The sequence below is a fragment of the Triturus cristatus genome, chromosome 5_1 (assembly GCF_964204655.1).
Source record: "Triturus cristatus chromosome 5_1, aTriCri1.1, whole genome shotgun sequence".
Lineage (NCBI taxonomy): Eukaryota > Metazoa > Chordata > Amphibia > Caudata > Salamandridae > Triturus > Triturus cristatus.
In genome coordinates this window covers 28,278,936-28,295,638 of record NC_140587.1, presented here as the reverse complement: position 1 = coordinate 28,295,638, position 16,703 = coordinate 28,278,936, and the positions used below count along the sequence as shown (strand labels likewise).

The 16,703-nt window shown below is 40.1% G+C and overlaps 1 protein-coding gene across 1 annotated transcript in view; it reads left to right on the top strand.

Annotated features, from left to right (window-relative positions):
- LOC146829998 (uncharacterized) overlaps nucleotides 1-16,082 on the top strand; it is a 129,920-nt gene extending 113,838 nt beyond the window's left edge. Inside the window, exons 16-19 of the mRNA XM_085603681.1 lie at nucleotides 684-824; nucleotides 2,781-2,876; nucleotides 13,242-13,382; nucleotides 16,012-16,082. Coding sequence (XP_085459807.1) covers nucleotides 684-824; nucleotides 2,781-2,876; nucleotides 13,242-13,382; nucleotides 16,012-16,082 — 449 coding nt within the window. The remainder of the gene's footprint in view (nucleotides 1-683; nucleotides 825-2,780; nucleotides 2,877-13,241; nucleotides 13,383-16,011) is intronic.
- Nucleotides 16,083-16,703: the final 621 nt, after the last annotated feature.

Here is a 16,703-nt window from a genome sequence, read left to right as displayed (position 1 = left end):
CATCGGACAGGAAATGGTTGATTTCCTGCGTGGACTTCTAACTGCATAGACACTTTGGGGTGCTGCATATGGCTGATATTCCCTCACATAAAATACTCCAGCTGCTTCACCCATGGTGTCATTATTGAGTAAATGATGCTAAAACTGGTTGAATATCAGTTGCCGGATCTGAGTGATGGATCTGCCACTAACTCTGTTAGAGTCATTACCGTGGCAGTCTGCTGAGCAAAGGGAGTCGCCTTTCACTTAAGGATTAGTAACATTTACTTCACCCAGCATGTTAGGCAGAGTAGACATGCAGTCTTTGGCAGTGTACTCCCACTTTGTGGGGGCATCTGTAGTGTCCACACTTCGAGATGCAACCTCCACTAGCGCATAAAATCCACTGGCAGAGGAGGGCATTTGTGGATTTTCCATTGAAGTGTCTTTGTCCATGGTGCTTAGATCTGCCTAGGTGAAAAAACAGCTACTGATGCAGGACAACTCTTTCTTTGATGGAGTTTCCTTCTCTGTCTTGGCAGAGAAGGAAAATGCACCACAATGTGTGTATTCTCTGGATTTTGCTCACAGATCTACAGTAGAGTTATGTATAATATAAATTCAACCTGATGGATTTTGATAGACAATCTGCAGTTTCATTTGCTAACCTGTATTTTTTATGTAAACAAATGTGTATTCCACAGTCGAATGTGCAATAGAACCAGAATCAAGAGTCAATTGTGGCTACGAAGGAATCACCAAAGAGCAGTGTAAGGCAAAAGGCTGCTGCTATGATGACAGCAAACCGGGAACCATCTGGTGCTTCAATCGACTTCAGCTGAACGGTAAGGTGCTAAGAAGAAGGACGTCTGTGTTTTCAATTTCCGGTTTCTTGTAAAACAGTTGAGGATATTTTTGAAATATTAAATGATTGACTAGATTTGAACAGCGAAATACCCCTCTTTGTAGAACACATACCAAATTCACATAAGAAACTACTGACACAATGGCCTCCACCATACTATCTATGCAGTACAGGAAAGCTTGACTTTGAATACTTCGAAGTTGGTATCACTTCTATGGCCTTCTGTGATAAGCTGGCCTGGTATATGATGTCCACTAATGTAAGCGGGCACCGTGCACCAGTCCATACAACCCTTATGGTGATTTAAGAGGTCTTAGACAACTGTTAAAGCTCTCTAAGTAGTAGCTGTGGAGAGCAGCCTTCAGGCCAAGTCTTGAAGGAGTATAAAGCAGTGTGTTGTATCAGAATGCAATCTTATAGGATAGATTAAATGGAAAAGAACCACCCAAAGTATTTTTAATAATATGTATATATTATATGAGACTATCTAGTACATTACAAAAGTTCCTAAACCGAAATAGACACAAAGCACACAATACTTTAGCAAAGAAATCACAGTTTATAGCACTAATGCACAGTGGGCACCAGAGGGGATCAAAACATATACTAGGAAAGTAGTATAAGAACCACCACTCGAGTCAGGACAATGTCGAGAGGATATAGAATCGATGGGACCCCAAGGAAACACCAAAGGTGAGTAGATAGGGACCCCCCGGAGAGTGCATGCACTGTGGGAACACTACTGAGGGCTCCGTACAACTCTACGCATAAGTCGCGATAGAGTTTTAAAGATTAAGGACCCTTCCCTGTCTTCCCAATGATATAACAGAAAATACCCAAAACAACTTTATCAGATGACGTCAGGTAAATATTCGTAAGATAGACAATTTGAGAAATATTTATATAAAGAGAATGATAATTTGAATTTTTAAAAAGTCTTAGTGAACAGTAGGATTAAATAAAACACCTGTGTAATGAGTGCTTTGTAGGAAATGAGCAATCATTCTAAAATGTAAAGAGACGAGAGTCTCTGAATCTGACGCATATGTAACCCACTACACATTACCCAGAACAGCTCATCTCATTTTTCTGCCAATTATTGCAGCACTAGTTTGCTCAGGACATAACTGTAACGTATTCGTCCAGTGTAAGGAGGACTTTTCAGCAGATTTCTAGAGGAAAATATTGTTGCATTAATGTAAGAGACTTTCCTACTCATTTGAAAGAAGGACAGTAAATAAAATCTCACAGGAAATGGTTGATTTCCTTCATGGACTTTTAGCTGCATAGCTAATTTGGGGTTCTGCATATGGCTGATATTCCATGACGTAAAATACTCCAGCTGCTTCACCCATGGTGTCATTGTTGAGTAAATGATGCTAAAACTTGTTGAATCACAGTTGCCTGATCTGAGTGATGGATCTGCCACTAACTCTGTTAGAGACATTACTGTGGCAGTCTGCTGAACAAAGGGAGTCGCCTTTCACTTAAGGATTAGTAACATTTACTTCACCCAGCATGTTTGACAGAGTAGACATGCAGTCATTGGCAGTGTACTCTCACTTTGTGGGTGCATCTGTAGTGTCCACACTTTGAGATGGAAATTCCACTAGCGCAGAAAATCCACTGTCAGAGGAGGGCATTTGTGGATTTTCCATTGAAGTGTTTTTGTCCATAGTGCTTATATCTGCTAAGTTGAAAAAACAGCTACTGATGCAGGACAACTCTATCTTTGATGGAGTTTCCTTCTCTGTCTTGGCAGAGAAGGAAAATGCACCACAATGTGTGTAATCTCTGGATTTGCCAACATATCTACAATTGATTTACGCATAATATAAATTCAACCTCATGGATTTTGATAGACAATCTGCAGTTTCATTTGCTAACCTGTGATTGCAAGATGTATTTTTTATGTAAACAAATGTGTATTCCACAGTCGAATGTGCTATTGAACCAAAATCAAGAGTCAATTGTGGCTACGAAGGAATCACCAAAGAGCAGTGCAATGTAAAAGGCTGCTGCTATGATGAAAGCAAACCGGGAACCATCTGGTGCTTCAATCGACTTCAGCCGAACGGTAAGGTGCTAAGAAGAAGGACGTCTGTGTTTTCAATTTACGGTTTCTTGTAAAACAGTTGAGGATATTTTGAAATATTAAATGATTGACTAGATTTGAACAGCGAAATACCCCTCTTTGTAGAACACATACCAAATTCACATAAGAAACTACTGACACAATGGCCTCCAGCATACTCTCTATGCAGTACAGGAAAGCTTGACTTTGAATACTTCGAAGTTGGTATCACTTCTATGGCCTTCTGTGATAAGCTGGCCTGATATATGATGTCCACTAATGTAAGCGGGCACCGTGCACCAGTCCATACAACCCTTATGAGGTCTTAGACAACTGTTAAAGCTCTCTAAGTAGTAGCTGTGGAGAGCAGCCTTCAGGCTAAGTCTTGAAGGAGTATAAAGCAGTGTGTTGTATCAGAATGCAATCTTATAGGATAGATTAAATGGAAAAGAACCACACAAAGTATTTTTAATAATATGTATATATTATATGACACTATCTAGTACATTACAAAAGTTCCTAAACCGAGATAGACACAAAGCACACAATACTTTAGCAAAGAAATCACAGTTAATAGCACTAATGCACAGTGGGCCCCAGAGGGGATCAACACATATACTAAGAAAGTCGCATAAGAACCACCACTCGAGTCAGGACAATGTCGAGAGGATATAGAATCTAAGGGACCCCAAGGAACCACTAAAGGTGAGTAGATAGGGACCCCCCGGAGAGTGCATGCACTGTGGGAACACTACTGCGGGCTCCGTACAACTCTACGCATAAGTCGCGGTGGAGTTTTAAAGATTAAGGACCCTTCCCTGTCTTCCCAATGATATAACAGAAAATACCCAAAACAACTTTGTCAGATGACGTCAGGTAAATATTCGTAAGATAGACAATTTGAGAAATATCTATATAAAGAGAATGATAATTTAAATTTTGAAAAGTCTTAGTGAACAGTAGGATTAAATAAAACACCTGTGTAATGAGTGCTTTGTAGGAAATGAGCAATCATTCTAAAATGTAAAGAGACGAGAGTCTCTGAATCTGACGCATATGTAACCCACTACACATTACCCAGAACAGCTCATCTCATTTTTCTGCCAATTATTGCAGCACTAGTTTGCTCATGAAATAACTGTAACATATTTGTCCAGTGTAAGGAGGACTTTTCAGCAGATTTCTAGAGGAAAATATTGTTGCATTAATGTAAGAGACTTTCCTACTCATTTGAAACGAAGGACAGTAAATAAAATCTCACAGGAAATGGTTGATTTCCTTCATGGACTTTTAGCTGCATAGCTAATTTGGGGTTCTGCATATGGCTGATTTTCCTTGACGTAAAATACTCCAGCTGCTTCACCCATCGTGTCATTGTTGAGTAAATGATGCTAAAACTTGTTGAATATCAGTTGCCTGATCTGAGTGATGGATCTGCCACTAACTCTGTTAGAGACATTACTGTGGCAGTCTGCTGAACAAAGGGAGTCTCCTTTCACTTAAGGATTAGTAACATTTACTTCACCCAGCATGTTTGACAGAGTAGACATGCAGTCATTGGCAGTGTACTCTCACTTTGTGGGTGCATCTGTAGTGTCCACACTTTGAGATGGAAATTCCACTAGCGCAGAAAATCCACTGGCAGAGGAGGGCATTTGTGGATTTTCCATAGAAGTGTTTTTGTCCATAGTGCTTATATCTGCTAAGTTGAAAAAACAGCTACTGATGCAGGACAACTGTATCTTTGATGGAGTTTCCTTCTCTGTCTTGGCAGAGAAGGAAAATGCACCACAATGTGTGTAATCTCTGGATTTGCCAACATATCTACAATTGATTTACGCATAATATAAATTCAACCTGATGGATTTTGATAGACAATCTGCAGTTTCATTTGCTAACCTGTGATTGCAAGATGTATTTTTTATGTAAACAAATGTGTATTCCACAGTCGAATGTGCTATTGAACCAAAATCAAGAGTCAATTGTGGCTACGAAGGAATCACCAAAGAGCAGTGCAATGTAAAAGGCTGCTGCTATGATGAAAGCAAACTGGGAACCATCTGGTGCTTCAATCGACTTCAGCCGAACGGTAAGGTGCTAAGAAGAAGGACATCTGTGTTTTCAATTTCCGGTTTCTTGTAAAACAGTTGAGGATATTTTGAAATATTAAATGATTGACTAGATTTGAACAGCGAAATACCCCTCTTTGTAGAACACATACCAAATTCACATAAGAAACTACTGACACAATGGCCTCCACCATACTATCTATGCAGTACAGGAAAGCTTGACTTTGAATACTTCGAAGTTGGTATCACTTCTATGGCCTTCTGTGATAAGCTGGCCTGGTATATGATGTCCACTAATGTAAGCGGGCACCGTGCACCAGTCCATACAACCCCTATGGTGATTTAAGAGGTCTTAGACAACTGTTAAAGCTCTCTAAGTAGTAGCTGTGGAGAGCAGCCTTCAGGCCAAGTCTTGAAGGAGTATAAAGCAGTGTGTTGTATCAGAATGCAATCTTATAGGATAGATTAAATGGAAAAGAACCACACAAAGTATTTTTAATAATATGTATATATTATATGAGACTATCTAGTACATTACAAAAGTTCCTAAACCGAAATAGACACAAAGCACACAATACTTTAGCAAAGAAATCACAGTTTATAGCACTAATGCACAGTGGGCACCAGAGGGGATCAAAACATATACTAGGAAAGTAGTATAAGAACCACCACTCGAGTCAGGACAATGTCGAGAGGATATAGAATCGATGGGACCCCAAGGAAACACCAAAGGTGAGTAGATAGGGACCCCCCGGAGAGTGCATGCACTGTGGGAACACTACTGAGGGCTCCGTACAACTCTACGCATAAGTCGCGATAGAGTTTTAAAGATTAAGGACCCTTCCCTGTCTTCCCAATGATATAACAGAAAATACCCAAAACAACTTTGTCAGATGACGTCAGGTAAATATTCGTAAGATAGACAATTTGAGAAATATTTATATAAAGAGAATGATAATTTGAATTTTTAAAAAGTCTTAGTGAACAGTAGGATTAAATAAAACACCTGTGTAATGAGTGCTTTGTAGGAAATGAGCAATCATTCTAAAATGTAAAGAGACGAGAGTCTCTGAATCTGACGCATATGTAACCCACTACACATTACCCAGAACAGCTCATCTCATTTTTCTGCCAATTATTGCAGCACTAGTTTGCTCAGGACATAACTGTAACGTATTCGTCCAGTGTAAGGAGGACTTTTCAGCAGATTTCTAGAGGAAAATATTGTTGCATTAATGTAAGAGACTTTCCTACTCATTTGAAAGAAGGACAGTAAATAAAATCTCACAGGAAATGGTTGATTTCCTTCATGGACTTTTAGCTGCATAGCTAATTTGGGGTTCTGCATATGGCTGATATTCCATGACGTAAAATACTCCAGCTGCTTCACCCATGGTGTCATTGTTGAGTAAATGATGCTAAAACTTGTTGAATCACAGTTGCCTGATCTGAGTGATGGATCTGCCACTAACTCTGTTAGAGACATTACTGTGGCAGTCTGCTGAACAAAGGGAGTCGCCTTTCACTTAAGGATTAGTAACATTTACTTCACCCAGCATGTTTGACAGAGTAGACATGCAGTCATTGGCAGTGTACTCTCACTTTGTGGGTGCATCTGTAGTGTCCACACTTTGAGATGGAAATTCCACTAGCGCAGAAAATCCACTGTCAGAGGAGGGCATTTGTGGATTTTCCATTGAAGTGTTTTTGTCCATAGTGCTTATATCTGCTAAGTTGAAAAAACAGCTACTGATGCAGGACAACTCTATCTTTGATGGAGTTTCCTTCTCTGTCTTGGCAGAGAAGGAAAATGCACCACAATGTGTGTAATCTCTGGATTTGCCAACATATCTACAATTGATTTACGCATAATATAAATTCAACCTCATGGATTTTGATAGACAATCTGCAGTTTCATTTGCTAACCTGTGATTGCAAGATGTATTTTTTATGTAAACAAATGTGTATTCCACAGTCGAATGTGCTATTGAACCAAAATCAAGAGTCAATTGTGGCTACGAAGGAATCACCAAAGAGCAGTGCAATGTAAAAGGCTGCTGCTATGATGAAAGCAAACCGGGAACCATCTGGTGCTTCAATCGACTTCAGCCGAACGGTAAGGTGCTAAGAAGAAGGACGTCTGTGTTTTCAATTTCCGGTTTCTTGTAAAACAGTTGAGGATATTTTGAAATATTAAATGATTGACTAGATTTGAACAGCGAAATACCCCTCTTTGTAGAACACATACCAAATTCACATAAGAAACTACTGACACAATGGCCTCCAGCATACTCTCTATGCAGTACAGGAAAGCTTGACTTTGAATACTTCGAAGTTGGTATCACTTCTATGGCCTTCTGTGATAAGCTGGCCTGATATATGATGTCCACTAATGTAAGCGGGCACCGTGCACCAGTCCATACAACCCTTATGGTGATTTAAGAGGTCTTAGACAACTGTTAAAGCTCTCTAAGTAGTAGCTGTGGCGAGCAGCCTTCAGGCTAAGTCTTGAAGGAGTATAAAGCAGTGTGTTGTATCAGAATGCAATCTTATAGGATAGATTAAATGGAAAAGAACCACACAAAGTATTTTTAATAATATGTATATATTATATGACACTATCTAGTACATTACAAAAGTTCCTAAACCGAGATAGACACAAAGCACACAATACTTTAGCAAAGAAATCACAGTTAATAGCACTAATGCACAGTGGGCCCCAGAGGGGATCAACACATATACTAAGAAAGTCGCATAAGAACCACCACTCGAGTCAGGACAATGTCGAGAGGATATAGAATCTAAGGGACCCCAAGGAACCACTAAAGGTGAGTAGATAGGGACCCCCCGGAGAGTGCATGCACTGTGGGAACACTACTGCGGGCTCCGTACAACTCTACGCATAAGTCGCGGTGGAGTTTTAAAGATTAAGGACCCTTCCCTGTCTTCCCAATGATATAACAGAAAATACCCAAAACAACTTTGTCAGATGACGTCAGGTAAATATTCGTAAGATAGACAATTTGAGAAATATCTATATAAAGAGAATGATAATTTAAATTTTGAAAAGTCTTAGTGAACAGTGGGATTAAATAAAACACCTGTGTAATGAGTGCTTTGTAGGAAATGAGCAATCATTCTAAAATGTAAAGAGACGAGAGTCTCTGAATCTGACGCATATGTAACCCACTACACATTACCCAGAACAGCTCATCTCATTTTTCTGCCAATTATTGCAGCACTAGTTTGCTCAGGAAATAACTGTAACGTATTTGTCCAGTGTAAGGAGGACTTTTCAGCAGATTTCTAGAGGAAAATATTGTTGCATTAATGTAAGAGACTTTCCTACTCATTTGAAAGAAGGACAGTAAATAAAATCTCACAGGAAATGGTTGATTTCCTTCATGGACTTTTAGCTGCATAGCTAATTTGGGGTTCTGCATATGGCTGATTTTCCTTGACGTAAAATACTCCAGCTGCTTCACCCATCGTGTCATTGTTGAGTAAATGATGCTAAAACTTGTTGAATATCAGTTGCCTGATCTGAGTGATGGATCTGCCACTAACTCTGTTAGAGACATTACTGTGGCAGTCTGCTGAACAAAGGGAGTCTCCTTTCACTTAAGGATTAGTAACATTTACTTCACCCAGCATGTTTGACAGAGTAGACATGCAGTCATTGGCAGTGTACTCTCACTTTGTGGGTGCATCTGTAGTGTCCACACTTTGAGATGGAAATTCCACTAGCGCAGAAAATCCACGGCAGAGGAGGGCATTTGTGGATTTTCCATAGAAGTGTTTTTGTCCATAGTGCTTATATCTGCTAAGTTGAAAAAACAGCTACTGATGCAGGACAACTGTATCTTTGATGGAGTTTCCTTCTCTGTCTTGGCAGAGAAGGAAAATGCACCACAATGTGTGTAATCTCTGGATTTGCCAACATATCTACAATTGATTTACGCATAATATAAATTCAACCTGATGGATTTTGATAGACAATCTGCAGTTTCATTTGCTAACCTGTGATTGCAAGATGTATTTTTTATGTAAACAAATGTGTATTCCACAGTCGAATGTGCTATTGAACCAAAATCAAGAGTCAATTGTGGCTACAAAGGAATCACCAAAGAGCAGTGCAATGTAAAAGGCTGCTGCTATGATGAAAGCAAACTGGGAACCATCTGGTGCTTCAATCGACTTCAGCCGAACGGTAAGGTGCTAAGAAGAAGGACATCTGTGTTTTCAATTTCCGGTTTCTTGTAAAACAGTTGAGGATATTTTGAAATATTAAATGATTGACTAGATTTGAACAGCGAAATACCCCTCTTTGTAGAACACATACCAAATTCACATAAGAAACTACTTACACAATGGCCTCCACCATACTATCTATGCAGTACAGGAAAGCTTGACTTTGAATACTTCGAAGTTGGTATCACTTCTATGGCCTTCTGTGATAAGCTGGCCTGATATATGATGTCCACTAATGTAAGCGGGCACCGTGCACCAGTCCATACAACCCTTATGGTGATTTAAGAGGTCTTAGACAACTGTTAAAGCTCTCTAAGTAGTAGCTGTGGAGAACAGCCTTCAGGCTAAGTCTTGAAGGAGTATAAAGCAGTGTGTTGTATCAGAATGCAATCTTATAGGATAGATTAAATGGAAAAGAACCACACAAAGTATTTTTAATAATATGTATATATTATATGACACTATCTAGTACATTACAAAAGTTCCTAAACCGAGATAGACACAAAGCACACAATACTGTAGCAAAGAAATCACAGTTAATAGCACTAATGCACAGTGGGCCCCAGAGGGGATCAAAACATATACTAAGAAAGTCGCATAAGAACCACCACTCGAGTCAGGACAATGTCGAGAGGATATAGAATCTAAGGGACCCCAAGGAACCACTAAAGGTGAGTAGATAGGGACCCCCCGGAGAGTGCATGCACTGTGGGAACTCTACTGCGGGCTCCCTACAACTCTACGCATAAGTCGCGGTGGAGTTTTAAAGATTAAGGACCCTTCCCTGTCTTCCCAATGATATAACAGAAAATACCCAAAACAACTTTGTCAGATGACGTCAGGTAAATATTCGTAAGATAGACAATTTGAGAAATATCTATATAAAGATAATGATAATTTGAATTTGGAAAAAGTCTTAGTGAACAGTAGGATTAAAGAAAACACCTGTGTAATGAGTGCTTTGTAGGAAATGAGCAATCATTCTAAAATGTAAAGAGACGAGAGTCTCTGAATCTGACGCATATGTAACCCACTACACATTACCCAGAACAGCTCATCTCATTTTTCTGCCAATTATTGCAGCACTAGTTTGCTCAGGACATAACTGTAACGTATTTGTCCAGTGTAAGGAGGACTTTTCAGCAGATTTCTAGAGGAAAATATTGTTGCATTAATGTAAGAGACTTTCCTACTCATTTGAAGGAGGACAGTAAATAAAATCTCACAAGAAATGGTTGATTTCCTTCATGGACTTTTAGCTGCATAGCTAATTTGGGGTTCTGCATATGGCTGATATTTCATGACGTAAAATACTCCAGCTGCTTCACCCATGGTGTCATTGTTGAGTAAATGATGCTACAACTTGTTGAATATCAGTTGCCTGATCTGAGTGATGGATCTGCCACTAACTCTGTTAGAGACATTAATGTGGCAGTCTGCTGAACAAAGGGAGTCACCTTTCACTTAAGGATTAGTAACATTTACTTCACCCAGCATGTTTGACAGAGTAGACATGCAGTCATTGGCAGTGTACTCCCACTTTGTGGGTGCATCTGTAGTGTCCACACTTTGAGATGGAAATTCCACTAGCGCAGAAAATCCACTGGCAGAGGAGGGCATTTGTGGATTTTCCATTGAAGTGTTTTTGTCCATAGTGCTTATATCTGCTAAGTGTAAAAAACAGCTACTGATGCAGGACAACTCTATCTTTGATGGAGTTTCCTTCTCTGTCTTGGCAGAGAAGGAAAATGCACCACAATGTGTGTAATCTCTGGATTTGCCAACATATCTACAATTGATTTACGCATAATATAAATTCAACCTGATGGATTTTGATAGACAATCTGCAGTTTCATTTGCTAACCTGTGATTGCAAGATGTATTTTTTATGTAAACAAATGTGTATTCCACAGTCGAATGTGCTATTGAACCAAAATCAAGAGTCAATTGTGGCTATGAAGGAATCACCAAAGAGCAGTGCAATGTAAAAGGCTGCTGCTATGATGACAGCAAACCGGGAACCATCTGGTGCTTCAATCGACTTCAGCCGAACGGTAAGGTGCTAAGAAGAAGGACGTCTGTGTTTTCAATTTCCGGTTTCTTGTAAAACAGTTGAGGATATTTTGAAATATTAAATGATTGACTAGATTTGAACAGCGACATACCCCTCTTTGTAGAACACATGCCAAATTCACATAAGAAACTACTGACACAATGGCCTCCAGCATACTCTCTATGCAGTACAGGAAAGTTTGACTTTGAATACTTCGAAGTTGGTATCACTTCTATGGCCTTCTGTGATAAGCTGGACTGGTATATGATGTCCACTAATGTAAGCGGGCACCGTGCACCAGTCCATACAACCCTTATGGTGATTTAAGAGGTCTTAGACAACTGTTAAAGCTCTCTAAGTAGTAGCTGTGGAGAGCAGCCTTCAGTCTAAGTCTTGAAGGAGTATAAAGCAGTGTGTTGTATCAGAATGCAATCTTATAGGATAGATTAAATGGAAAAGAACCACACAAAGTATTTTTAATAATACGTATATATTATATGACACTATCTAGTACATTACAAAAGTTCCTAAACCGAGATAGACACAAAGCACACAATACTTTATCAAATCACAGTTAATAGCACTCATGCACAGTGGGCCCCAGAGGGGATCAAAACATATACTAAGAAAGTCGCATAAGAACCACCACTCGAGTCAGGACAATGTCGAGAGGATATAGAATCTAAGGGACCCCAAGGAACCACTAAAGGTGAGTAGATAGGGACCCCCCGGAGAGTGCATGCACTGTGGGAGCACTACTGCGGGCTCCGTACAACTCTACGCATAAGTCGCGGTGGAGTTTTAAAGATTAAGGACCCTTCCCTGTCTTCCCAATGATATAACAGAAAATACCCAAAACAACTTTGTCAGATGACGTCAGGTAAATATTCGTAAGATAGAAAATTTGAGAAATATCTATATAAAGATAATGATAATTTAAATTTTGAAAAGTCTTAGTGAACAGTAGGATTAAATAAAACACCTGCGTAATGAGTGCTTTGTAGGAAATGAGCAATCATTCTAAAATGTAAAGAGACGAGAGTCTCTGAATCTGACGCATATGTAACCCACTACACATTACCCAGAACAGCTCATCTCATTTTTCTACCAATTATTGCAGCACTAGTTTGCTCAGGACATAACTGTAACGTATTCGACAAGTGTAAGGAGGACTTTTCAGCAGATTTCTAGAGGAAAATATTGTTGCATTAATGTAAGAGACTTACCTTCTCATTTTGAGGATGACAGTAAATAAAATCTCACAGGAAATGGTTGATTTCCTGCGTGGACTTCTAGCTGCATAGACACTTTGGGGTGCTGCATATGGCTGATATTCCACGATGCAAAATACTCCAGCTGCTTAACCCATGGTGTCATTGTTGAGTAAATGATGCTAAAACTGGTTGAATATCAGTTGCCTGATCTGAGTGATGGATCTGCCACTAACTCTGTTGAGTCATTCCCGTGGCAGACTGCTGAACAAAGGGAGTCGCCTTTCACTTAAGGATTAGTAACATTTACTTCACCCAGCATGTTTGGCAGAGTAGACATGCAGTCATTGGCAGTGTACTCCCAATTTGTGGGTGCATCTGTAGTGTCCACACTTTGAGATGGAAATTCCACTAGCGCAGAAAATCCACTGGCAGAGGAGGGCATTTGTGGATTTTCCATTGAAGTGTCTTTGTCCATAGTGCTTAGATCTGCTTAGGTGAAAATACAGCTACTGACGCTGGACAACTCTATCTTTGATGGAGTTTCCTTCTCTGTCTTGGCAGAGAAGGAAAATGCACCACAATGTGTGTAATCTCTGGGTTTTGCTCACAGATCTGCAATAGAGTTATGTATAATATAAATTCAACCTGATGGATTTTGATAGACAATCTGCAGTTTCATTTTCTAACCTGTGATTGCAAGATGTATTTTTTATGTAAACAAATGTGTATTCCACAGTCGAATGTGCTATTGAACCTAAATCAAGAGTCAATTGTGGCTACGAAGGAATCACCAAAGAGCAGTGCAATGTAAAAGGCTGCTGCTATGATGACAGCAAACCGGGAACCATCCGGTGCTTCAATCGACTTCAGCCGAACGGTAAGGTGCTAAGAAGAAGGACGTCTGTGTTTTCAATTTGCGGTTTCTTGTAAAACAGTTGAGGATATTTTGAAATATCAAATGATTGACTAGATTTGAACATCGAAATACCCCTCTTTGTGGAATACATGCCAAATTCACATTAGAAACTACTGACACAATGACCTCCACCATACTATCTATGCAGTACAGGAAAGTTTGACTTTGAATACTTCGGAGTTGGTATCACTTCTATGGCCTTCTGTGAGAAGCAAGCCTGGTATATGATGTCCACTAATGTAAGCAGGCACCGTGCACCAGTCCAGACAACCCTTATGGTGGTTTAAGAGGTCTTAGACAACCGTTAAAGCTCTCTAAGTGGTAGCTGTGGAGAGCAGCCTTCAGGCTAAGTCTTGAAGGAGTATAAAGCAGCTTGTTTTACCAGAATGCAATCTTATAGGATAGATTAAATGGAAAAGAACAACACAAAGTATTTTTAATTATATGTATATATTATATTCAATGAAAAAACCATAGGTTTCACACATGTTATAGTTAGCTGGAAATTTTACTGATAAAAAACCAATGAAATTCCCCCGTTATAGTTACTGTAGGCAACTATAACTCACGCGACCGCAATCCTCTGCTGATGCTAATACTGTATTTAGACACTTATTTGCCCATGTCTTCTTCCATTAAATTTTAGCTATACATATTTTACAAATTTTTTTTTTTCATAAAGACACATATGTCATCAGCAGAGGATTACGGTCGCGTGAGTTATAGTTGCCTACAGTAACTATAACGGGGGAATTTCATTGGTTTTTTATCAGTAAAATTTCCAGCTAACTATAACATGTGTGAAACCTATGGTTTTTTCATTGAATTAGCAAGGTTTTTTAAATGCTAATTCCTAACTATAACGTGTGTGAAACCTATGGTTTTTTAAGTGAATTTGTACGTTTTTTTAAATGCTAATTTACTTTACGCCATTCGTGGCGTGCACGCCCACTTAACGCAGTTCGTTCCGTGCGCGCACGGTGCGCTTCGCGCACCGTGCGCACACAGTGAGCACGCGGTGCGCTTCGCGCACCGCGCGCCCACTTTACGCAGTTAGTGCCGTACACGCAAGGTGGGCATGCAGTGCGCTACGCGCACCGCGTGCCCACGTTACGCATCGTGCGCACATGGAGGACATATTATGCGCTTCCTTGTGATAGGTAATCTGTTAAATTTAATTTGTAAGTGATGACAATAATATGCCATGCACAGAGAGTGTTTTTTTTTTTTATTAAAATTTTTAGCGTAAGCGCACCGTACGCGTACGGTAAGCGTAATCGGCGAAATTTTCAAAAAATAAAAATTTACCGTTTTTGGCCTTGGGGGATCTTTGAGGACTCAACTAACATGGCTATGTGCATGGGCGCTGTCTAAACAGCCCCTTTATATGTTTTTTGCCTTTGTTTACAGCCCCCCCTCAGAGTGCGAGAGAGAAAATGGCGGCCGCCGCTTCCTGGTTTCGACCGATTCGAATGTTTACTTAGATGTAACAGCCAATCAGAATCGCGCTCGCGCACGCCACCGTACGCGTACGGTAAGCGTACCGTAAGCGCACCGTAAGCTGGCTCAGATATATATTGATTTAAAGGCTATTTTCTCAGAATCTACTGAACAGATTTACACCAAACCTACAAAAGGCACTTCCTTGACCTGAGGACTACCTCTCTGCCAAATTTCTAGTAATTCTGTTCAGCCGTTCGGGCTGTAGCCCTGTCTAAAGGTCCTATGGAAAAATGCATGGGAAAAACGCGTTTTGGGACCCCCCTTTTATCTCAGCCCCCGCTTGACGAATCACCCCGAGACTTTCAGGGTAGGAGCGGAGCGTAGCGCCCCACCTATTTTGAAAAATTTGCGAGGATTCGTCGACCGGCGCCAAAGTTATTCAAAATAGAATGTTGTGGATTTCCTATGGAAACGTGGTCCTAACTATAACTACCTACTGGCGACCGCCAGTAGGTAATATGACACTATCTAGTACGTTACAAAAGTTCCTACACCGAAATAGACACAATGCACACAATACTTTAGCAAAGAAATCACAGTAAATAGCACTAATGCACAGTGGGCCCCAGAGGGGATCGAAATATATACTAAGAAAGTCGTATAAGAACCACCACTCGAGTCAGGACAATGTCGAGAGGATGTAGAATAGATGGGACCCCAAGGAACCACCCAAGGTGAGTAGATAGGGACCCCCTGGAGAGCACATACACTGTGGGAACACTACTGCGGGCTCCATACAACTCTACGTATAAGTAGCGGTTGGAGTTTTAAAGATTAAGGACCCTTCCCAATTTTCCCAATGATATAACAGAATATACCCAAAACAACTTTGTCAGATGACATCAGGTAAATATTCGTAAGATAGCAAATTTGAGAAATATCTACACACAGAGAACGATAATTTGAATTTGGAAAAAGTCTTAGTGAACAGTAGGATTAAATAAAACACCTGTGTAATGAGTGCTTTCTAGGAAATGAGCAATAATTCTAAAATGTAAAGAGACGAGAGTCTCTGAATCTGACGCATATGTAACCCACTACACATTACCCAGAACAGCTCATCTCATTTTTCTGCCAATTATTGCAGCATTAGTTTGCTCAGGACATAACTGTAACGTATTCGTCCAGTGTAAGGAGGACTTTTCAGCAGATTTCTAGAGGAAAATATTGTTGCATTAATGTAAGCGACTTACCTACTCATTTGAAGGAGGACAGTAAATAAAATCTCAACGGAAATGGTTGATTTCCTTTGTGGACTTCTAGCTGCATAGCTACTTTGGGGTGCTGCATATGGCTGTTATTCCACGACATACAATACTCCAGCTGCTTCACCCATGGTGTCCTTGTTGAGTAAATGATGCTAAAAGCAGTTGAATATCAGTTGCCTGATCTGAGTGATGGAGCTGCCACTATGTCTGTTGGAGTCATTACTGTGGCAGCTTGCTGAACAAAGGGAGTCGCCTTTCACTTACGGATTAGAATCATCTACTTCACCCAGTATGTTAGGCAGAGTAGACATGCAGTCATTGGCAGTGTACTCCCACTTTGTGGGTGCATCTGTAGTGTCCACACTTTGAGATGGAAATTCCACTAGCGCAGAAAATCCACTGGCAGAGGAGGGCATTTGTGGATTTTCCATTCAAGTGTCTTTGTCCATGGTGCTTAGATCTGCTTAGGTGAAAATACAACTACTGACGCTGGACAACTCTATCTTTGATGAAGTTTCCAACTCTGTCTTGGCAGAGAAGGAAAATGCACCACAATGTGTGTAATCTCTGG